This window comes from Xylocopa sonorina, chromosome 12 (assembly GCF_050948175.1).
Source record: "Xylocopa sonorina isolate GNS202 chromosome 12, iyXylSono1_principal, whole genome shotgun sequence".
Lineage (NCBI taxonomy): Eukaryota > Metazoa > Arthropoda > Insecta > Hymenoptera > Apidae > Xylocopa > Xylocopa sonorina.
The window spans coordinates 11,061,203-11,085,063 of record NC_135204.1 but is presented as its reverse complement, the minus strand read 5'-3'; the positions used below and the strand labels follow the sequence as shown (position 1 = coordinate 11,085,063).

General features: G+C 47.8%; 2 protein-coding genes across 2 annotated transcripts; both read right to left on the bottom strand.

Moving 5' to 3' along the window:
• Window positions 1–94: 94 nt before the first annotated feature.
• Window positions 95–2,802, bottom strand: Aldh (Aldehyde dehydrogenase). Its single transcript, XM_076905473.1, has 8 exons — window positions 2,663–2,802; window positions 1,847–2,092; window positions 1,520–1,766; window positions 1,126–1,460; window positions 857–994; window positions 631–795; window positions 396–553; window positions 95–332 (listed from the first exon to the last, which is right to left on the bottom strand). The coding sequence occupies exons 1-8, from the start codon at window positions 2,747–2,749 to the stop codon at window positions 185–187; spliced, it is 1,524 nt and encodes a 507-aa protein (XP_076761588.1). The 5' UTR covers window positions 2,750–2,802; the 3' UTR covers window positions 95–184.
• Window positions 2,803–5,268: 2,466 nt separating this feature from the next.
• Window positions 5,269–17,296, bottom strand: Gaba-b-r2 (gamma-aminobutyric acid type B receptor subunit 2). Its single transcript, XM_076905465.1, has 18 exons — window positions 16,965–17,296; window positions 10,595–10,732; window positions 10,347–10,514; window positions 9,978–10,153; window positions 9,732–9,909; window positions 9,425–9,658; window positions 9,274–9,334; window positions 8,983–9,217; window positions 8,487–8,727; window positions 8,288–8,410; window positions 8,107–8,217; window positions 7,798–8,022; window positions 7,514–7,696; window positions 7,320–7,425; window positions 7,085–7,220; window positions 6,460–7,004; window positions 5,933–6,376; window positions 5,269–5,849 (listed from the first exon to the last, which is right to left on the bottom strand). The coding sequence occupies exons 1-18, from the start codon at window positions 17,274–17,276 to the stop codon at window positions 5,287–5,289; spliced, it is 4,179 nt and encodes a 1,392-aa protein (XP_076761580.1). The 5' UTR covers window positions 17,277–17,296; the 3' UTR covers window positions 5,269–5,286.
• Window positions 17,297–23,861: the final 6,565 nt, after the last annotated feature.

Genomic DNA, 23,861 nt, shown 5'->3' with positions numbered 1-23,861 from the left:
TATTAATCATATTTTTGTAATTTGTATAATAAGAAATATTTGAATTACAGAGACATTGGAAGGCGCGTGAATTGTTTCTGTAATTCTCATAGCTTCATCCAAGTTTCGTTCGTGAATCTGTACGAAACAGCATTTTCCTTTTCCGACAATTTTTTTATATGGCATCGCATTAGTTTTAGTTGGTCTAACTATTTTTTTCGTTAACTTTGATTATAACACTCTTAACTTCGGTGTATGCCTCGAGACCGTATTCCCCGAATTCTCTTCCGTGTCCCGACATTTTATAACCACCGAATGGTACCTGAGGTAGCAGAGCATTGTACGTGTTGACCCTGTATAACATACGATATTCGTAAAGATCACCATCGCCAGATCTCGGTTAGCGGGTAACGTACCACACGGTGCCAGCTCGAAGACCCTGCGTGACATAGTTCGCCTTGTCGATGTCTTTCGTGAATACTGCCGCTGCTAGTCCGTAATCGGTATTGTTCGCACGCGAGATAACTTCGTTCAGGCTGGTAAATTTCAGGATTTGTTGAACTGGTCCGAAAATCTGCACAACAAAATACCACCACCGTTTACGTACGTGTTTCGCGGTTTGTGTTTCGTGCGTTAACGTTCGCCGTTCACCTCTTCCTTGGCGATGGTCATGTGATCGTCAACGTTCGCGAATACCGTAGGCGCAACGAAGTATCCTCTGTCACCGATTGTTGTACCACCGGAAACTAGTTTCGCACCTTGTTGCTTGCCCGTTTCGATCAAGGACATGATCCTGTCTCTTTGTTGCTCGTCGATCTGTTGATGATAAAATGAGGAACGATCGTCGTCACGGAATAAATATCGAGTGTACGTATACCTGTGGGCCGTGTTCTACGTTCGAATCAAACGGGTCGCCAACGACCCTAGATTTCGCGCGCGCAGCGCTTCGTTCGACAAATTCGTCGTAAATGCTATCCTCGACGAAAGTTCTCGAGCCAGCGCAGCAGCATTGACCCTGTCGTGAGATAGAGAATTTTATTGAACGAAACATTGTGATTATTTGGTTTCGCGTGAACTATCAGGGAGATAATAATCGATTAATTTAATAATAATAATAATAATAATAATAATAATAATGATGGTTACCATGTTGTAGAATAACGCGAAATGAGCACTCTCTACAGCGTAGTCGAGATCGGAATCTCTGAAAATGATATTCGGAGATTTTCCACCAAGCTCTAACGTGGTCCTCTTCAAGTTGTTGATCGCGGCACCCTGTTGCACCAGTTTTCCAACCTCGGTCGAACCGGTGAATGCTATTTTATCGACTAACTTATGAGCGACTAACGCGGCTCCGGCGTTACCGAAACCGGGAACAACGTTCACCACTCCGTTCGGAAATCCAGCGTCTTTGGTCAACTGAGCGATGTACAATGCTGTTAACGGCGTTTGCTCCGCTGGCTTCAACACGACAACGTTACCTGTAGATAACGCATGTCGTATAAAACACTATTTTTCTTTTTTCGGTAATTGTACGCACCAGTCGCTAAAGCGGGTCCTAGTTTCCAGGTCATCATTAGAATTGGGAAATTCCATGGAATAATTTGCCCGCAAACGCCGACAGGTTCGTGGCGAGTGTAGGCGAAACATTTCCCGTCAGCTGGAATCGTTTTGCCGTGATTTTTATCGGCCCATCCTGCATAATATCGCAATGTTTCTATACTCCTGACCACATCGAAGTGATACGCCGCCGTATAAGGTTTCCCATTGTCCAATGTCTCCAATGACTATCAAGAATTATTATATCTATTATATATATTATGTGATATAAACGAAAGGATACTTGTACCGATGCTTTATTACTTACCGCGAGATAGGCATGATCGCGTTCCATCAAATCGGCCAATCTGTGCATTAACAGACCGCGTTCGGAAGCGTCCATAGTTCTCCATGGTGAGCCGAGTTTAAAAGCTTTACTGGCCGCGTTTACGGCTACATCGATATCCGCAGCGTCACCTTCTTGTACGTCCGCGATCGTTTCACCAGTCGTGGGATTTACCGTTGGGAACGTTTTCCCTGATTTCGATCGGTGCCATTCGTTGTCGATGAAAATCTGAAACGATGTATCGTTACTCCATCTACGCTGTTACATCAAACGTCACTGCTCGTAGTGTTGTGTAAAAATTGCAAATAGGCTAAACGAGTGTGTCAGTTGTCAGCGATTAAATGTTCTCGTCGTTCTAATCAACGTAAGTTACGTATGTCGAGATAAAGATGTAGCGAAGTACCACCGTCTTTTTTCTCCAAAATCGTTACCATTCGCTATACAGCTCTACAGCTGAGAAGCAACGCGCTTCAGAGATAACGACCGACGATAACTGAAAAGTATCATGTTATACGCGCATGTTACACACATACACACACACACATATACGTATGCGTGACAAGCAAGTTGAGCAATTACTCTCGAAACAAGTATTTTTAATACCTTTAGTTACGCAGTGATACGATTTGAATGTAAATCGTCTAGATAGTATAATGGTAGTTTTGTTTCTTGGAATATTATTTCTCGGTTTGTCACATATATTATACGTATATTGTCTGTGTGATTCACAGTTGACACACAGTTGCGTCGAATCCGTTTTGGCTAAGTTAACGGCGCATACGAGAGAAGGTTACTTACCCCTGTGTAAAGAATCGATGGGTTTCTTTCCGGTACCGGTATGGCCTTGGTAGAAAAGTATCGTATCGTTTTCAACGATCGTAACATGATCGATCGTATACTACTCGTTCGCAGATCGACGCGAATTAATTATTTCCACGTGTGTATCAGCAGAAATACGTGAACAATTTCGTAGTTCGCGTTGGCTGGCTACCTTACTGTACCAGTGCTCCCTAGTTAGCTCCCTATTATATAGAGTCAGCGAATCGCTGATTGGTTGCAACTCCATGGTTGATTCGCGCATGCGTTACGCACGGGTTTTTATCTAATCAAACAGCGTGTTGTATTACACGATGGTTGTAGTTGAATCGGATGGTGATTAAAGTTTACAGGTTAGATGTGTGTTTCGTTAGGTTGTGCCATTCAAATTCCGTACCGAAGGGGTAGACACAGAACATACGTATAGAACAGTTATACTTTTATTCCAACAACCTCTTAGGAATAACATCGTCGTCGTTGCTTCCACGTGGCGTAATAATATATACAATTCTGAACAAATATCTTTCGGTAAAAGTTGAACGCTTATGCATAATTAACGAGTGTTTTTTTAATTGACGCGTGCCATTGACGATTACCACATGTTTCGGCAACCGTTCCGCTTCAACAACGGTTTCTCTTCTTCCCGTTCTCCTAAATTACAATCCCATATTTTAACGGTCTATGCTCTAGTGTTTCGTAATTATTTTACAACTCGTACAAAGACGTAAAACAAGAACGTTTATCCTATTTTCTTGTCCGTCCCATCCATCCGCGGTAGTATACCGCGAGATCGTAGTATCGAATCGATAGAATTCCGTATCAAATCGTTGATTTATTAAACAGTAATTCACTTTACTTACATTAACAGGAAACTATTACGTTGTACTATATGTAGTATTGAACGTAGAGAGAACGCAACGACCGGGTTTTCGGTAATTCGAGAATTTACGTAGGAAAACAGTCCGTCCCTTATATCTACGATCTGTAAATATACATGTACACGTATATTACGACGATCGTTTCGTGCGAGAGCGATCGAACGGGCAACGGGCAAAGACGTTATCATTCAAGGAGTGTGAAATGTTAGAACCATTGAGTCAACTTTTTATTGATCAAATTTAATATAATTGACCTATTATTTGAAATCACCGAGATTTACCAACGCTAAATGTTAGGCGTCGCGAGTTTCGCAAACAACCGAGAATCGTTAACGCGACGCGTAAAGATACGTGTAACAATCGTATCGCCGCTTCGGAGTTACAAAATGGGGAGAAATACGAGTGCTTGTAAACAATTGATCTCGAACTGGCTGTTTCAAAAGCAAGAAGCGGGTATAATTCGTGTTACATAACAAATGCCTATATTTACCTGTAAACATGACATTTATTTCGATAATTATGTACAAGACTCGCGTAACCACACAACGAAGGTTCTGTAACGAGCATTAGGCTCTCAGAAAGTACGTTTCTCTAGGTATTCGTTCGGCATTTCGTTCGTCGTAGGCTTTTCTCGAAATTTCTCATTAAAACCAAGGGAAACCAAGGGAAAGTGAAGAGAAGTGAAGAGGAGTGAGTCAAAGGGAGAGGGAGAGAGAGGAGAGAGAGAGAGAGAGAGAGAGAGAGAGAGAGAGAGAGAGAGAGAGAGAGAGAGAGAGAGAGAAATCATAGACGATACTCGTTCTCCATTTAGGCATGTGGATCGCATTCAGAACTCATCGGAGGCTGTTTTTCGCAGCAAGATGTATAAATTTGTTAGTGAAATAGTTTAATCAATCCAATTTTGGTTAACGAGTTAGCTCGAGAGTTGGCTCGACAAATCGATCACGAACATTTTGAAACGTATAAAGTTAATTAAGAGTGATTTAATATGACGCGAACGCGTGTATCTGAAACAGAAATCGATATACGTACGTACGTGAATTTTTCTTCCCGTTTTCTTCTTCCTCTTTTTCTTCGTTTAAGATGAGTCGATCGATATTCATCGCACGTTTAACGTAGAAAAAATAGGAGGAAGAAAACAAAAGTTATCCTCGATATGGGAATGCGCGAGAGAGAACACTCCGTAAAACGGTGAAATTTTTCGACCGATTAGTACGTTTTTCTTCCGGTTTCATTTCCTTAAACAGTACGAACGATTGTACGAGTTTCGTAACACGCTATAAAATTATTTAAAACGATTACGCACGCTTACAACGATAGAGTTTAGCATTTTCACATTCTTTTCTACGTTCGTTTCGATACCGACTATTTCTTTTTTGTTTCTCTTCCATCGTTTGGATCGATGCAACGTTTCGTTTCGATATAATTTCTTATAAAAATCGGGATTCACGGACACTTTCGTTGATCGAAAGGAAAAAAGGGAGGGGGGGGGGGGGGGGAGGGGGGAACAAACAAACAAACCAATCGAATAAATAAATAATAAGCGAGTAAGTAATCGAATAGTCGTAGATAAAATACTAACAGTTGCCCGAGCCGGTTCACGGATTCCGGTAAATGGCATCAATCGTAATCGTAGGGTCATCCGCGAGTAGAGAAAAAATAGATGGGATTCGAAAAGAAGAGAAGAGAAGAGAAGAAAATAGGAAAAAGGGAAAGGTTGGAAGATCGTTAAAGGTATTCAACGATGTCGCATTTGATGGATATATTCGGACAGCTGGCGACGCTCGCGCCGTAGCCGGTCCTCGAGGAACTCTTGTGCCTTTCGGTGAGCAGCTTTTGGAAGATCGGCAAGATCGCTAGATCGAGCAACTCACCGTCCGACACGGCGCTGTACATTTTCGAGACGTTGACAGCGGAACCACCGACAACGTCCGTACTGCTGCCGGTAGCACCGGCCGAACCGGATACCGTCCCGTGTATACCGGCGGTTGGCCCGGTGACACCGCCGCAGCTGCCGCCGTCGGGTCCACCGCGAGGATTCGCGCTGGCGAACTTATTGTTGTGAATAGTGGCGACGTTCGGGGTGCTTTGCACGTACTCGAGACGAGCCTGTTGCCGTAGTTTCCGTGCCGGACACTCGGTGTGCCTGCACTCCCGTATTCGTCGCGTCGCGCGATACGGGCACTCGATCATCGCGTGTCGATCCTCGCTTCGTAGCCGTGGACACTTTTCCCGCGACCTCTCGGACACCGATCGTTGAATGATCGTCGACATGGATCCCTCGTATTTTTCTACAAGCAAACCAGCAACGCGTTCGCATAGACGACTACGACGACGACGACGACGCATGGAAGTCGAGGAGAGGGTAACTCACCGGTGTCGGAGTAACTCGCGTTCACTATCGCCGGTACGCTCGGGGAGCTCGCGTTCTGCGAATCGTAGTGCTTCCTCTGCCTCCTCGGCGCTGGCGGAGTTTCCGCGGTCCCGTTCAGCATCGCGCGAGAGTGTCCCCGACCACCGTGTTTCTCGCAACGGTAACCAGTCCCGAAAACCAACGCCCGCCTATGACCGCATTCCCCGATCACGTAAGACTTGTCCAGCCCAGAGATCTCCCCTGCCTCGGACTTGGACACGTTCTCGGTCGATATGTAGCTGACAGAGTTGACCGGCACGCTGGTCCGTCTAGTTTGAAACAGCTCGTGATGCGAATGCGCCATCCCGTTGCTCTTCACCGAGGATCTTCTCTTTAGCGATTGGTGCCCTATCCCGATCGCGTTCGCGTTCGCGTTCGCGTTCGCGTTCGCGTTCGCCGCTGAAACTAAATCAGACTCGCGTCAGTTTACGTAAACTTACGTTATACGTTACGTACGTATTGAATATTCCGGAGATTACGGCCGTTACCGGAATGACGATGCTTCGGCACGAATTGCACGGGGGGTGGCAGAATCGGCTGCTCGAGGTAACTCTGCTCGTGAAGTTCGCCGAACGAGACGTTTTTCGCCGGTGGCGGCGTCGGTAGTCTGGACGACCTACGATCCTCCCTGCACCTGATCGGTTTCCCGTGCCTCGGGATTTCGGTCTCCTCGAGGACAACGGCGTCACCCTCCTCGACGATCTCCGGTACGAACTCGACGTTCGTTTTACCCGAGTCGCGCCTCGAGTCCGGACTTTTCTCGACCAGAAGCGGCTCGCTCTCTTTGCCACCAACTTTCCTCTTTCCACGGCCGGCATCGTCCGGGGTATGCTTCAAACCCGTACCCGCTTCCATCTGCGTTCGTGTTTGCGGCTGCGTTCGCGTTCGCGGTTGCGGTTGCGGTTGCGGTTGCGGTTGCGGTTGCGGTTGCGGTTGCGGTTGCGATTGCGGTTCCGTCTCGGAAGAAGGTACCAGAGGGACTCGTTCGGCGTCGATCGCGATCGACGGCACTTTCGAGAACGACGTCTTCTTCCTGGAGATGAGAGACAACAGAGTAGTCGGAGGTAGCAGAGTCGATTCGCGCGTTCGTTGTTCATTTACGTTAATACGCACTTGCCGGCGACGGTCTCTGGCTCGGTCGCAGCGAACGAACTGGCGTAATCGCCGCCTTCCGGTTGGGAGGTCGTAGTCGAATTTAAGCTGCACATCGACACGGAAATGTCTGTCGTCTCCGTGGTGACGGACAGACCTGCGATGATTAAACGACGCGTACAGTGTACAGTGTAGTGCGGTATGAGTAGGTGGCGGGTGACGTATCGCGGTGGGAGTCTGGTTTACGAGTATTTACCCTCTCTTTTCACGGTCGTTCCGTCTTGCCCTCGAGGCACGGTCAACCTGTCCATCGGTTCCTCCGCGTTCGACGCGGTTCGTTCGTCGAGCCTCCGTAGGAACATCTGCAATCGAAACGGTCCCGTCGAATATAAGTTGCTCGCTCGTCTCGAATAAGTTTACCGCCGAAACAACACCGGCAACACGGATTACCTCCAGTTCCGAGTCTTTTTCCAACAACTGTTTGCGAAACTTTTGGTTCGCTAGCGTCGCCTCCTTCAATCGTTCTTCCAGTTCGTTCACGCTCGAGTCCCTTCGCGTTTTCGACATTGGTCTGAGAGTCGCCCTGATACGCTTGTCTATCGCGCCTTGGGGATTCCTTCGCAACTCTATCAGCTAAAGAAGAAGGAGAAGGAGAAGATGATGATGAAGAAGAAGAAGAAGAAGAAGAAGAAGAGGGGAAGCAAGTCGTATCGCGGGCGAGATAGAAGAGATACCTTTGGTACGAAAACCAAGCAGAGGGTAGCGGTGCTGCAGAATATTATGAATATTGCCAACATAATGAACATTGCGTCCTGTTTGTCGGCCAGCACGAAGCTAATTGCCGCACCTGTCACGCACATGATCACCACGTTGTAGACGCTCATTCCGACGTATTTGCTGTCGTTCAACGCCGGGATGCTGACGTGTCTGGTTTCCCATGCCAAGAAGGCGCCGAATATCTGTAATAATAACGTTAAAACGTTCAAAGATTCGTATCATTCGCGGTGATACGAGTGGTAGGTAGCGGTGGGTTACTATCGTACCATCAAGAGGCCTTTGTACGCGTATATGCAACCCAGGTAAATGGTCATTCGATTGCTCTGACAGTACTCGTTCTCCGGTATTATGATGATATCTTCGCTGGAGGGATGGGGCTGAACAACGAGCAAAGAGTTATTACTCTTACGTATCGAATCGTGGGATTACGATTAACAGAGGGCTTACATAGGGCTCCATTTGCTTCGTTTCCCGATAAAACGGATCGGCGACTTGCCAGGTAGTCATGATACCCAGATCGATGAACAACAAAACACCGACCACCATGAACAATTGGTAATCCTTGATCACCTAAGGAGAGAAACGTGGTAAACGCGATCGTGATCAACGATCGGGAGTATCCTTATCAAAGATAACCGTTACTCACCTTCTTGTTCAGTTTAACGTCGGTGAAGATCGAATGTACTCGCCATGTTTTCGAGAACATGGAACCGAACGCCAACGAGAAACCAGCCATCAGCAGCCATGCTCTGGCGGTGCAAATGTAGGGAAATGCCGTTACACTGGACAGCTGCGAATCTAACCCAAGGAAAATTACACTGCTGTAGGTCAGCATGCATCCGACGATAATGAGGTTGTTTAAATGCGGCGATGACATTTTTATGTATCTGAAACGTCGAAGATGATCGAACGTCGGGCATGAGAAGGGAAAGAGAAGATTATTACGGAGGCACGGGCAAAAAGTGCGTGTCCCCTTTACCCGTGCGTAATGCACTAATATCGCGGCGCTCGTCCCGTCTCTCTCTCTCGTGTCTCTTTGAAGAAGTCTTAATACACGCGTTCATCGTTCGATGTGATCTCGATAAAGCAAGAGTAAACGAGGGAATATCGCTGTTGTCCGTTTATTTTCGTTCTCTATTCACCTTTGATTTCTGTATTTAATATTGATGGCAAGAAAAATGGCCGCCATGACGATACCCACGCTGGCCGCGGATGTGAGCACGGCGTATATCGTAATGTTCACGGTGGTATGCTCGATTATGTGAAGAGTCCGATCTTTCGGCGGTGATCTTCCCCTCCAGATCATCGGTTCGCCCTTGTTCAGACTTAATACACCGGTGACGGCGTCGTATTCGCCGACTTTCACCTCCCTGTCGCCTACGGAAGAGCGGGTGGTGACGGTGGTGTACGGTGCGCGTGTACGATGTACTCACTTTGAAACTGTTTCAATAGAATGTACGCTTTCCTCTCGTTGTCGTAGAAACGTACCGGGCCCTGGAAAACGTAACGCGTTCTACTTACTCGTTTGCTCTCTCTCTCTCTCTCTCTCTCTCTCTCTCTCTCTCTCTCTCTCGATATACTGACCGTGACACCCTCGAAGCTGGTATTCCTCAGAGCTTCGAGGAATAGCTTCTCCCAGAGCACGTCCCTGTATCTGAAATCCGACATGGTCTGATTGCGACGATGGTGCGTTATCCTGCTGGCGACGCGTTGTATGGCCAACGCGACCGCCCATATACCGTCGTAGGTGTAACCGTGAAACCTCGAATACTCTGCGCCGCGCCTCGAGTCGTATTCGAGCTGGTACTGTTCGGTCGTCTGGAGAAAAATGACAGGGGGAAAAGACGAGAGAACCGCTCGATCGATCGATCGATCTATACTCGCTACTCACGATCCCGGCTATGGTTTTTCGCTTCTCCGTCGTGATCGGCAACAAATCCGTCAATATGGCGCCGTGAAGGGCCTCCGCGAGTTCAGAGGGCTCGCAACCACCGCGCGATCGTAGCCACCATTTCTCCCCGTACATACCCATGATCACCCACTGATACTTTCTTCCAAACATGCCGAATCTGCGAACGCTCATAGAGATTGTACGTATAAAATTATATAATGAAATTACTTGTACGTTACTCTCTACCTGTACGCCTCGCAGAATATTCGTCCAGCCCAAGCTTCGTTAAAATTTCCTAAAATAATTCGAACATCTTTCTCTTTCAGTTTCTCGAGCGCCGTGGTCACCTCGGTGGCGAAGCTTTGCGTTTCCACCACCTCCATCCTGTAGTCGTCCAGATCGGCCACCAGTCGATTGTGCGCCTGGAACGAATACGAATACGGATACGAATACGAATACGGATACGAATACGAATACGAATACGAATACGAATACGAATACGAATACGAATACGAATACGAATACGAATACGAATACGAATACGAATACGAATACGAATACGAATACGAATAGTCGAAGGGAGATAGAACGTATATCATATATGTACATAGTTACCAGAGCGTATCTCGGCTCGTTTTGATAAATGGTACCGACCCTGGTCCAATTGAAATGCATCAGGAGAGCGACCCGAGGTGCGTTGAACGCGTTCTCGGAAGGCACCACCCGAAAGAAATTCGGGAAGCTATCGCTGGTGAACATCGGGTGCGTGTCCGCGTAGCTCAGCTGGAACCGGAGAGGATAACATCGTAAGTGAGCGTATATGGTGACGCGTATGGTGCGTGACGGGTGGTGACAGCACCGACCTGCGTCAGACGCCAGTGTTTGGAGGCTTTCGCGATCGGATCCGTGACGTGGGTGCAAGCTGCGCCGAATAGCATCACCTTGTGCGGCCCGCTGTGCATCATATCGAAAAACGCCTTGACGCCGACCGCGGTATTGCACTGGAACAGAATCGAGCTATTTCATTCTATTTCGGAACTGTTTTATCGGACGGGATAATCCGGCTATGAATATAGGGGAAATCTGGTAAACTTATATAACATATTATTGTACGTGTACCACGTCGTACGAGTAATACATCGAAGGAATGCACCGTTGTTGGTCACCGGTGCAGAGACGCGGGCAGAACCCGGATGCTGGGAAGGCTTTAATGAAACCGCTGTTGCGTGCCGACACACCGCAGCCATTCGATAATCACCGGCCGGCGAATGGATTTCCCAGGGACAGAAGACAGTTTAGAAGATTGTTTACGATCTTATTATTATTTATACTTTACAACAGCTATTTTTCAGCTCTTGTAACGAAAGAAAGCAAGCACGTTGACGACAGTACGAAAAGCCTCGATGTAAAAACTCGATCGAGCGAAATGAGAGCGAGCGAAAAGTTTGCGCGTTGTTCCTATACGCGGCGTATGAAAAGAAGAGGAGGTACCGCAGCCGGGAAAACGGAAGAATCGATCCAACCTATACGTACCACGTACATATTCATCGGGAAAGCCAATTAGCCTGATGGAAAGTTGAAATCCCAATGAAATTCGAATCCCTGGACGTATCCAGCAAATTCGGTCGGTATATTGTTATTATTATTATTATTCATTTTATTTATGGGAAGGAACGATCATGAACTATTGACGAATTTACGGAAAGCCTTAGTGAAAGGTCAGCCACAGGTGTCGAAGACGTTTCCCCGCAAGGGGATCGAGCACCAGTTAGTAATCGGTGAAATAACGCCGGTTTCCGGTTAATTAACGTCGAATTCGCGTTGCGCGGTAGTCGAGTACTCTCTCCATTAGCTGTGAAGCGCGTTCAACTATCGTAATCCTAACGTAATTAGTAGAAGGACGGTTACAATTGCCACGGGGATGAGGGCGCGTGGCATGATAACAACGAATCCAAATTTCCAGCTAATGTCATTCTAGCCGAGTAATCTCCTTTCCCTCGAAGAGGCTCGAAAGAAAATCCGCTTGAATCGTATTAACCGCTTTAGGTCCTTCATTCCTTCCATCCTACCGATTCTATCAATGAATTTCTTTCGCATTTACCAACATGAACGGGTAATCGAAGATCTCGAGGTGTATAATTAAAAATGTTTCATTCTTCGTCGTCGTCGTTAAAGGGCAAAACGTCGTTCCGGTAATAATCGAAAGTGACGTTTCGAGCAATTTATTCGAAACTTGGCTCGATGCGCTTTACATTTGCATTTATATGGTTTATAAGAGAAGAAAAGTTTTAGTAACATCGTATTGTTGACTGAATCGCATCGAATCGCGAAATGCTGCAATGCTGAAATGCAACTATTTATACGATCGTGTAATTAGAGGCGCAAACGGTCACGGGAATGGGAATGGGAATGGCTGGTAATTTGTAATTAACGAACCTCCCGTGTTAACTTTCCGAATATACGGAAACGCGATAATAGGATATAATCGCGAGTAACTGTTATTATTCTTAATCTATTTGGGGAGATTTCGTCGATAGGTTCGCGAACAATAGAGTATCGTGTCGCGTCTCGCGGCGCGTCGAAAAGGTTTCGGCCGATGCACCGGCTATATGCAACTTCCTTTGGTAATGAGGTAATTTGAAAATTTCTCGTTCCCTTTGAAAGCGATGGGGCATGGTCGAACGAGCGTGGCCCGCTTTGTACTCGCTCGTCGATGCCTCCTCTCTCTCTCTCTCTCTCTCTCTCTCTCTCTCTCTCTCTCTCTCTCCCCCACTCTCTCTGAATGGTCTCGGGTACTGCTAACACACACACACACTCCCAGGTAAACTAATCGATCGCGAACGTTCTCTCCTGGCCGCTGTTAGAAACAGCGTTCGGGCTGATCGAGGAAGAAGAAATCGAAAGTCCCCGTTAAAAGGAAGGCGTCATCACCTACCACCGGTATTCGAGAGGAGACCAGGAAGAATTTATCAATCACTCCGGACTTAATTCCGGCTAATTTTCCACGAATATTATCGCGTTAGTTAAGACGTCGCTTCGTCTTCGCTGTTCCCTTCGTTTTTCAACGGATTTCTAATTCATTTTAATCTTTCTACGACTGGATAACGCTTATCGTCCGCTGTGGAATAATTTCATTTTCTTGAACGTATAAATTTACTCTGATCATGTTGTCGCAGCGTCGAGTTCAAAGTGCACTCGATGGGTCGGCGGAGCCGGGCCGATTGCGATCGTACGACGCTTTTACATAGTAGACTCGATTTTGAAATGAAAACTCCTTTATCATGTATACATATATACAATAGATTATATATAAAGGGGACCTTCGATCGCTCCTGTTTATCTACGTTTCGATATTACCGATCGAGAGATTTAATTGGAGAGAACCGCGCCTCCGAGACGGAAAGGAGTTGGACGGACTTTCGCAGCTGACCAAATCCGCCGCAACTACCTTCCCGACCAGGAAACGCGATTAGTCGTCGACTGAAATGATACAGTGGCATAGTTTACCGAATGAAAAAGGGGAGATTATCTGAAAAGGAACGCGGTGCGACACGAAGCGGTGCGAAACGTCGGAGTGAACACAATGCCGGTAGTAAAGATCGAGGGTGCCAGCAGCCGCGCGCGTTTGCGAAGAAAGAATCCCCTTTGTCATGTCGGAGTAATCGAGCGTGCCTTTTAAAACTTTACCACCAAGATAAAGCGAGCGGCTGATCGAGCAATCGGTTAATTAAACTCCGTTTTAATGAAATCGGATTCAACTTGTAAACAACATTTCTCGACGTTAAAATATTCCTTTCCTTTGAGACGCTTGTCTGGATGAAATTTCATCGTTGACGCGCGATGTCGCGCGCGCGCGCGCGCGCGCGCGCGTGTGTGTGCGTGCGTGTGTGTGATCAATTGCAAGCAAGCGCGTCCGTCTCGTCCCGTCTCGTCGGTCGGAGGAGGTTTAAAAGGTCGGTCTTTCAGCGGACTGTTTGCTAGGCCACCGCCTCTGGCTGCAGCAGTTTCACGGTACGCCTCGATTCACTCTGCTCTCATTTTCTTCTCTCTCTCACCGGCTTTCAGCCATTTTCACCGAAACCAGCCCTTGGACCTTAAACGAGGTTTACGCGGTCGTTTATCGACCGGACTAAATGAAACGTAACGCGATTCACCGAAACTGCACCCACCTACGGATTCGAACGGAATTCGAAGCAATAGGCGTCCTCCTCCCTATCGAACGGACCATCAACCTACATTCCAGCAAGCAGAAGAAGAAGAAGAAGAAGAAGAAGAAGAAAAGTGGTATAGAGGCGTAACTGGCTACACTGACCTACTACGTACGGGAGGCAAGCGGCGCAGTTACATATCGGATCTTGGGTTCGATATCCAATACTCGATTGGCTATCGGTCATTTCCTACCGGCAAGAGTTATTGCTTTTCTATAGAGGTCCCGGCAGCTGGCTGCTCGATCGGCTGACCGATCGGCCTTCGATTCTGTCGCGTGGGGCTCGTTCCACAATCGGAAACAAAGCGATCTTTCCCGCGATCCTGTGAATATCGAGGCGAAAATCGATAAGGTTAACCTCCTTTTCTTTTTTGCCTCTCTCTCTTTCTTCCTCCATTCAACGTTTAATCGTCTTATATCGATTAACATTATTACATCTCTATCGCGTCAAGGGAAATCTTAGCTCGAGAACGTCCAATTGTCGGAGGAAGGAATAAACTCCGAATAGGACACGTTGGCCGAGGACGGACAAAGAATGAGGGTCAAGTGGGCATCAACTCTAACACTCTTACCGCTTCCGTGTTTTCCAACTACTAACAAACAGGTATACGGTTCCGGGCTCGCGTAATAACTCGTTCGATACAGGTTCATTGCATATCGATCGGTATAGTAAAACTGTTCACCAGCCAATAACCAACCGTTATTAATCAATTACTGCTGGTAGCTATTTTTCTATCGGTGGTAAACGTTACATTTCCCAGCGAAAGGGTAATCGAACCTCTGTCAGCATCCGCTCTAAATGCTTCCCGTTGAATAATAGACGAAGCGAATTGGGAAAGTAGATGATTCGTGATCCAGTGAGAGGGAAAACTGCGTATCTCGAAAGCAAGTTTGGAATATAGGATATTCGAGGACAGGAGGGAGACCTACGTTGGGGATACGTTTACGATCGAGAACGAGAGGTCCCGGGTAATTGAAAAGCGGAAAGTCGGTTGTTCGCGACAAATCTCCCTCGGAAAGTTTCTCGCAAGTTCGGTCCAGTAGAGAGCAGCCGAGGTAGAAGTAGGATTTGTCGCGTGTAATTTGTCGTCGTTGACTGGTACGGTTGCCATTTTGCCGCGAAGCTAAGATCTTTGCGCTCTTTGCGGAGAGTAGAGAAGAACGCAATGGAGAAGCGATAGTTAAAATCGGTTTCGCTTACCCGAGTTATCGCGAGAGATCGATAAATCGGCGAAAACCGTTGGTGGACGGCTATTCCCCCTAATCGCTCTACTAATTCGTGGTTTATCGAATTTCCTCGCTAATTAAAATGTCCACGATTAGAGAGCGTTGGGGTTCGAGCAAAAGGAGGATGATCGTTTTTCAAATGGTCCACTACGCAGAGACATCAGAAATGAGACGTTTCCGACGAAACGGAGCGGACCGTCGATATACGAGGAGATAGAACGAGACGAGCTCCGGTGGATCCCGGCAAGTGGGGAGAAGGAGACGAACGAGTGGAGTTTAAGCGGCACGTAACAGCGAAGGGTGAAGTGGATGAGAGGTTCGAAAGGACCGAACCTCTCGACGGGGTTCAACTTTCAAATTCGATCGCAAACATCTCACTGCCGGCGAACGGAGCACGGCACCATTGCTCGCTTGCCTTTTACCCGATTTTTACAAATTTTAATCCCTCCCCCTCTCTCTTACTTTCTCCTTCCGATCAGCTTCCCGAACATTGTACGAGTCTTCGGGTCGTCGTTTCTTTCTCTCTTCCCTTTCCTTCGCTCGAGTGTTATTTGCTCGAATCTTAACGGTGCCTAGTGGGCTTTTCAAAGTTACATCTTTTCTCTCTCTTTCTTATCCAGAAAAGTTGGATATCGTTGACGATAAATGCAATTGGCGGAGAGTTCGAACAAATACAAGTATCGATAGAGTCGCGCGAACAATGAAAACTTATTGCCCGAACGTCTGTCTGTTCGAGATGTGTCGACCCCCTGTCACGAAACGCGTATCTATATCGACGAACTTTGTAGGGACTGCAAATCGATTTTCGTTCGCGTAGAATCCATAGTTTCCTCCCGTTTCGTTCGTTCGTTCGTTCGTTCGTTCGTTCGTTCGACACGATAACGAATCTCTTTCCAGAGTCACGTATCTCGTGGCGAACGTATTAGAAGTACAGATGAACGCAATTTTTTCATCTCGCTTTGTGGCCAAAGGAAACTAGCCAGATCGCGATGTTGTCGGCGTTGTCGCTTCTCCGTTTAGCTCGGTCAGGTGAATGAAATATTTGTTCGCGCCTGCGCCTGCGTCTCGTCTATCCGTTTCTCTTGAAATGGTATCAAATTTTGCTGTCCACCCGTACGGCTCGTTCCCGTACCCGTCTACGAAACGATGGAGGAACGTGGAACGAACGGCGAACGAACGGGGGACGTCGTTGGCGGATCGGCAACGTTACCGAGCTAACGGACCGAACGCGCAGCCGGCTGTTAGTTTTTGCGGTAGAGAGACAATTATATTAGCGAGTTTACCCGGTGGATCGATACTGCACAGCCACTGAGTCAAGGTGAGCTTTCTCTCCCCTTCTCTTTTCCCATGTCTCTCTCTCTCTCTCTCTCCCTCCCTCCCTCCCTCCTCGTCCATCTTCTTTCTCTTCTGTTTTATCGAGCTTCTCCACGGTTCTAGAGACCCAGAGACGACGAGCATCATCGACGAGCATCGATCGTTGTTCCTCCGCGATGCGTTCTTACGCGGTCGACAAATATTTTCCGGCCATCAACCGTCGTAGTAAAACCAATCACGATTTCGGTTGATTAACATTTGATCTGAACCTAGTTTCCAGTTTCCTAGCGACGTAATTCCGAGACGAATGAACATACCGTTAAGCGATCTACGCACACGGTGCAGGTGATATTAATCAAGTGGGAGTTTGGGAGAGTGGCAGTCGCCGTCGAATGAAAACCGATAGGAGAGTAGAGATGATAGAGAAAGAAGAGGAACGTTGAAAGAGTCAAGTTAGGCTAGTACGTACGCGTAACGACGCTTACCTCCGTGTCGTTCCACCACATGTGCAGTCGATAATTTCTAAGTACGACGCGATCTTCGTTGATGTGATCGACGGCGAGCTTGACCGAGGGCATCACGCCGCGGCCAATGTGGCTCTCGGATACGTGGCTGCCATACGGAAAGAACCCGGCGATGTAAACGTCCCGTTTCTTGATGCCGCCGAGGTTTATCGGCCTCTGCCCGGCACAGGTGGACATTCCGTCGATCCAGAGGAGGAACGCGCAGATGCGAGCGGCCGTTAACAGACGTTGGCAAGGCCATCCAGAGTGAGTTCGCCTCGGAACCACGGCCATCCTTCCTCTTCTTCTTCGCCTTCTTCTACCTCGCTCGGAATACGTTACGAGCGCGCGGGGTGTCTTGGAAAACCGAAACACGATCTATCGATAACTGATTGACACTTTTTAATTGGCTTTTTAATAATTGGCCGGCATCCGATTACTCGAACGGTAATCATGCCACCGTTTCGTACTATCTCATTGTGCGCATGTTAATTGAAAGCGATCGGTTAAAGTCGCCGGTGCTTAAATTTAATTGCGTCCTGGTAGCGTTAATTGACTGTGTCGGATCGAGGACGATGACGTCTTCGTTTCACTCGGCTCCCTCCGTTCGGCTGACTCCGATTTCGAGCGTGCTCGCGCGATCTCATTGTCGCGATCTCATGTGGCCACCTCCTCCCCCCGATTACCATTCGTAGAAACACATCCCGCGTCTCTCTTTCCCCGTTAATTTCTCTTCTCGTTCCTGTTCTCGTTCCTGTTCTTGTTCCTGTTCTTGTTCCTGTTCCTGTTCCTGTTCCTGTTCCTGTTCCTGTTCCTGTTCCTGTTCCTGTTCCTGTTCTTGTTCTTCTGGCCGTTGCTCTTGTCTTCGTTGTCGTTGTTGTCGTCGCTGCCGCCGCATTCCCGGTTTCAGTGCCCCTTCCATCATCATCGTTGCGCGTCCTCTTATCCGCGATACATTCGATCCTACGGGATCTTCCGAGCGTATCGAAGCGTATCCGAGGGTTCGACCGACAACCAACCGCCGACGGCACCTGCGACAAAAATTTCCATCCATTTATAACGGGCAATTAAACTGTAGACGGACAGCCACGGATCTGGTCGAACATTTATGTACACCGTATTATATAGAACCGTCCGCTGGTTGGTCTCCCGAGAGGAAAGTAAACTCTATAGCAATTCCGAAGAGTGGGATCGAGCTGACTCGAGAATGGAGTTTCTCGAACAGCTGGTTAAATTTAAAAACACGCCGCGGGTCGGGCTACGCATCGACGAACCCCTTTCATTAACGGTAAGTGGTATTCGGTGCCGCGAACGGCATCGTCTGCCCAGTTATCGAGTAATACTACTTTACCACGATGGACTCGCGTCGCGCCCTCCTACTATCGGGATTATTTTCCGCCAAGTTTCCTTGCAGAGCGAAAAAACACCTCTCGACAAGAAATGAACTCTCGATACACCGGTTAAGGGATAGAGGAGGTGTTCGAGATGGGTAGAAGCCCAGAAGGCTCGAAGCTCCTCCTTGACCCGGGAAAGTTAAGTGTTAAGGCTTAGAGTACGTAAAGAAGAGACACTTGTTTCGGATGACAAATCGGCAAACAAGTACATTGGTAAGTTGATCGCGGTGAGCATGTCGCGGCAAGGTTGGGCCTTGGCACAGTGACATAATTCTCGACGATTGTATTCCCGGTACTAGCCAACCAACACGCTAGCCAACGGTGACCGTGAGTTTCGACTAACTCGGAATAATCGGCCCGGTTGATAGCGAGCACGGTGGCGTGTTCCCTTCGGTTCATCGGTTGATCGATGGACTTTACTTTCGAGCGGAGAAGGTCGTTCGCTTTCACCTTACCGTTGGCTCAAACTACCGCGGAGCACGAAGAAAGATCGAAAGTGGTTAGATTTGCGTGTCGGCAACGTTGGATTCTCTCTCTCTCTCTCTCTCTCTCTCTCTCTCATCACGAAAAATTACGTTTATCGTTTATTGTGCGAATCGTAAGCAGCAGGACATTTTTTGGTGTCTCGAGCTAGGGAAAAATTACAACGGAGGCGATCGGCGCGACGAATATCGTGTCGCGCAACAGTTGACGATAAAATTAAAACGAGGTCGAAAGGAATGGGAAGAGACGCGTGCGAAAAATCAATTCCTACTCCGTGGAATTTTCTATTCTGTCTCGTGTTTCTCTCGGGCTTTCTTTTCGGAACGTTTCAGATTTTTCAACCCCGTAATAAAATGTTGGCAAGTGTTGCGGAGCACGGAGAGGAGAAACAAAATTCGATTAACAGAGGGGAATCAAGCTAACCGTGTTTGGAGAACAGATACGTCGTCGCGTAGTTTACCGAATACGCTTTTGCCTTTCCCGGCAACGTGACCGACCGGTGGTTTCGTTTCGTTTCGTTTCGTTTCGTTTGTTCCAACAACAACAACAACAACAACAACAACAACGAGAAGCAAAATATTTAAATGCGATCCCCAATCGGAGTCTCCGAAACGATCGTTTATTACTTCGGTGAGAATATTGAGAGAGGCGCGTCACGTTGCGTGACGATTGAACGGGAGAAAGAGGGAGAAGCACTCGGAGGCAATGGCAGCCGGCTAGGTAGGCTGTTCGCGTGCTAAATTCGAACGTTCTGCTACGTAAATGTTGACAGAGCGTGGTAACGTATTGTGCAGATACACGCGAAGAGTGGATGATCGATAATCAAGTGCACGAATACATGCTAGACGAATATACATAATGCATACGTCTGTGACGATATTCACCGCGAAGGTCAGGTTTAGCGGATAACAAAGTGTTTACCCGTTAAAGTGGAAAAATAGAACGCAACCGTGATAGAAGATATTATACTTTCCAGTCTGGCTTAACACCGTCTGGCATCGTCGTCTCTTTTGTTTGCGTCTCCCGATTCGACGATGCTCTTGGATAGCTCGGCTTGGCTGATCTCTCGGTTAGGTCACGTGGGAAACAAACCTCATCCTGTCGCGTATCTCGCGGGGGTAATAACACTGCAACTTGCAGCAAATAATAAAAGACGGATTTAACAGGTCCGGGGATCGGGTCTCTGGCGATTTTCGATTAATATCGTATCTGCGAGAGAACGAATCGCGTCGAAAGAAAGGAGAATAATATATATATCGTGGAATCGATAAACGCCAAAGCAGAGGTTTACAATCTCGAAGAACCACGGGTGGGTGGGTGGTTGGTTAATGGTTAACCAGCAGCTATAACGGTGTACAACGAGCGCCAGGATAATCGGGATCCAGGGTGAGAATAATTTTATGCATAGACTCGGAACTCGGTTCGAGTTGTTTCGTAATCGAGGGGACAACAAAGTTGCTCGCCTGGACCGTGTAAACGACGCGGAGGAATCGCAGAGTTGAACATTTTTTGCTCGAAATCGTAGTCGTTATTCATTCGTTCCGTTCCTACTATTCGTTTCCAACGTGGTACCTCCGCTACTATGCCGGCCGCATTCTATTTTGTTGGGCACGAACGCTCGAGTTTCTTTCGCTTTAAGTGTTTTCGCTACTTGTGCTGTTTTTCGAGTGGCTTTCCGCTTCCTTCCGCGGAAACTCTCGCCGCGTCGCGAGTTGCTTTTGCTTTTTCGAAAATCCACTTTGCACGGAGCTGCTCGAACCTTGCGTATAACGTTCAAGCATGTTAGTTTAATCGTTTTCAATGTTATCCAAAGGAGAAAAGAACGCATCGGTGTCGGTGAGAAGACGGAACGGTGGACTAGAGGCGAAAAGGGCAAGTAGCGCCGATACGGCGACCTGAATTCCCACGAGAAAGGGGAAATCAAAAAAGCAAAGAGTCGTTGCAAATCAGGGGACCGAATGCTCGGAGTCGCCGCTACGCGAACCCGCAGAACCGCCCTATTGTTCACGCTCGAACAATGCTGTCTTTGTCGCGACGTGATTAAGCACTGAATAAATTTTCTATTACGTTGTTCTACAACGGGCTTTCCTCCGTTTTCAAATATTCCTGTTTTCTTGTTTTTCCGTTCTTTCTCTTTTTCTTTTTTCCTTTTTTTTCATTTTTTCATTTTTTTCTTTCTTGGACACGCCATCCTTCGATTCTTAAGCAGAGAAGAGAATCGGGTAAAGTTGTGTTCCCTCGCGTATCGAAGCGCGTACCGTCCCGTACCCGTCAGCTCGCAAGCTCTGCTTTGTAATTTCATCCTTCCGCTGCTGTCTTTTATGCCGAGCGCGCTCACCTAGCTAGAACTTTGCGTACCACCGATTGATTTAACAATCGCTGTCGTCGAATCGTCCTTTTTCCATTCGCGCCAATTACATTCGGTTTAATCAACTACCGAATCCGTTCCGTTCCGTTCCGTTCCGTTCCGTTTCGTATCGTTTCGTGTCGTGTCGTGTCGTGTCGTGTCGTTTCGTGTCGTTTCGTCTTGTCTCGTCTCGTCTCGTCTCGTCTCGTCTCGTTCCGTTCCGCTTCTCGTCGCTTTGCAACGGTACGTATCGTCCAAAGACTGAATAATACAATTCGCGCTTTACATACCCCGATAGAGGCAGACATTTAGAGAGGCAAACGAGACGACGCACCTCGAACTACTCCTGGACGCGTACGATGTAAAACCTTGAATCGAGGTTACAGTCGAGGTCGAGATCGGTCGATTAATGATAGCCCCCGTTGCACCGTATGTTTCTCATTTTTCACCCGCTTTCGTACTCGGGGGTTAAACTAAGCCGTATCCAACCTGTACCGCCGCGCGTTGCTGATAGGTTAGGGAACGATCTTTGGTTGTAGTTGATGTACATCACAGGGGTGTAGAAAATAAATCCGATGCACGTCAAGATTTCGGATGGATTTCGTAAAAGTTTCCTGTCCTTCGTGGATGCACGCGTACGCGCGTGCGTTCGTGTACGTGTCTCTCATTTATCTAACGGCAGGCAGTGGTAGTCGAGCGAATAAATACACACGCCCACTGGTGAAGGATACTCGGAAGGAAGAAAAGAAGAGAAAAGAAAAGAAAAGGGAAAGGCGCACGTACCTGACAACGTGTAATAATCCTCTGCTCTCCTCGTTGCTCGTTTCCTCTTCGCTACGGAGGCATTTATCTGCATTATCTTCCCGGTGGACTTTTTGTAGCGAGAACGTCCGATGAACTGGTTACCACCCCCATCGCGAACCAGTTACCGATCTTTGCGATACTAGCATCCACCAAGAATACACCACTCTGCCCCCCTCCCCCCTGTTTAACCTTATTCTTTTCCCTTCCCCTGGTTTCCCTTAATTTAACATCGGATCGTCGTAACGTAAACTGTGCGGTATAGTGTCCTTTCGCGGACGATCGAGAGGGAACGAAGTGATCCAAAAGTAGCGGCGACGGCGGCAGCGGCAGCGGCGGCGGCGGCGGCGGCGGCGGCGACGACGACGACGACGACGACGAAGAAGAAGAAGAAGAAGAATAGGAGGGTGGCGATAGGTGTGCGGTAGGTGTGCGGTCGGTGCGAAGAAAGAGGAATAGAACGAAAGACTGGGACCGGTTAGTGACGGCGGTCGATAGGCGTAGAGTTTCCGAATCGTCGATAGCGGTCGAGGCAGGATAAACGGTTGATAAGAAACGGGGGAGGAACGGGGGATCAGGGGGACGAGGCAAAGAAGGATTCGGAGCAGGTGCGGGAGGTATCGGCCGGGCGAGATAACCGAGCGTGTTTCGCGGTGGCGAAGGATCGTACGCGAGTAGTCGGTCACGTTCGCCGGATGTAGCGCGAATAGAGGGTTGGTCTTGCGCGGCAGCGCGCTCACGCGGTCATCCGGTAAACTGACGAGCCACCCCTGAAAGTCCTCCGAACTGCCAGCTTCCCTTTCCTCACCCTCTGCGTTTGCGCGATCCCCTCCTCGAACTGGCCGTCTCTCACCCTGGTGCCGACGCGCTCCACTTCTCCTACCCTCTGCTTCGCCGACCCTAGCGATGGCCCTTCGATGTTCTCCCGATTTCCACTTTTCGAGTAACTTACGCGACGAACCTCCCTCGCCCCACCGCTTCACTCGATACCCGTTGCCGTTATCGTTACCGCCGTTTCTCCTTCTTTCGCTTCCGATATAGCCACGGTTCGACCCGATTATCCGAAGCCCCTAAATTATTCAGTTTACCCCGAGTATAGAATATCCAGCGAAAGTCCGGCGGTGGTGTACCGGTGCGTCTCGAAGCCACCGCTATTTACGGACGGGCTCGCTCGCTCTCTCTCTCTCTCTCTCTCTCTTTCTTTCTCCCTTTCATCCCCTTTCATCTTCCACGCCCCGCGAAAAACACCCCACCAACCCCACTGGAAGGAAGCTCGATCGTATCTGCCGTGACCCCGCGCACCAACATTCCCCGTTAAAAGGCTTTCCGCTTTACTACGTTCGCGGCTCACGGATTCTGCTTCGTTTCTGTCGTCATCCTTCGGGGAAAAAAAGTTTGCACTCGAGAACGCATCGAGCCAACTAAACCGTTTTCTCTCGGATTTCTTTCGTTCTCTGCGAAAGTTATTACAAATTATATTTATACTGTCACGCAAACTAATCGATACCCGTGTGCGTAAGATTTAAAAAAAAAAAAAAAAATCAGAGTGACGTTAATATTTATAAACCATTAAGTAAATGTGTAAATCGATCGATCGATTAATCGTCTACAGCAAAGAGTGTTGTCACGCGTTTAAATATTATTTTTCTTACGCTCACTAGATAGCGCCGTTACCGGAAATCTCACGGTTTTATCAAAATCGCAGCTTTGTCAATCGAATATAGAATGTTACTGTTACTCAAAGTATGCGAAACATTTATTATACGAAGCTCCTTCTCTCCCCCTGTATAACAGATTTTACTTTTTATATATTATAGATTTTATAGATTTACTTTTTCTTGTGGTGCCATCTCC

What these genes read in the sequence shown, in the direction of transcription:
- Aldh (XM_076905473.1), bottom strand. Translation starts at nt 2,749, where the DNA reads ATGTTACGATCGTTGAAAACGATACGATACTTTTCTACCAAGGCCATA. An exon ending in ACGTAGAACACGGCCCACAG is followed by an intron (nt 796 to 856) that starts GTATACGTACAC and finishes TATCATCAACAG; the next exon opens with ATCGACGAGCAACAAAGAGA. An exon ending in TGACCATCGCCAAGGAAGAG is followed by an intron (nt 554 to 630) that starts GTGAACGGCGAA and finishes TTTGTTGTGCAG; the next exon opens with ATTTTCGGACCAGTTCAACA.
- Gaba-b-r2 (XM_076905465.1), bottom strand. Translation starts at nt 17,276, where the DNA reads ATGGCCGTGGTTCCGAGGCGAACTCACTCTGGATGGCCTTGCCAACGT. An exon ending in AACACTGGCGTCTGACGCAG is followed by an intron (nt 10,515 to 10,594) that starts GTCGGTGCTGTC and finishes CTCCGGTTCCAG; the next exon opens with CTGAGCTACGCGGACACGCA. An exon ending in GCTTGGTTTTCGTACCAAAG is followed by an intron (nt 7,697 to 7,797) that starts GTATCTCTTCTA and finishes CTTCTTCTTTAG; the next exon opens with CTGATAGAGTTGCGAAGGAA.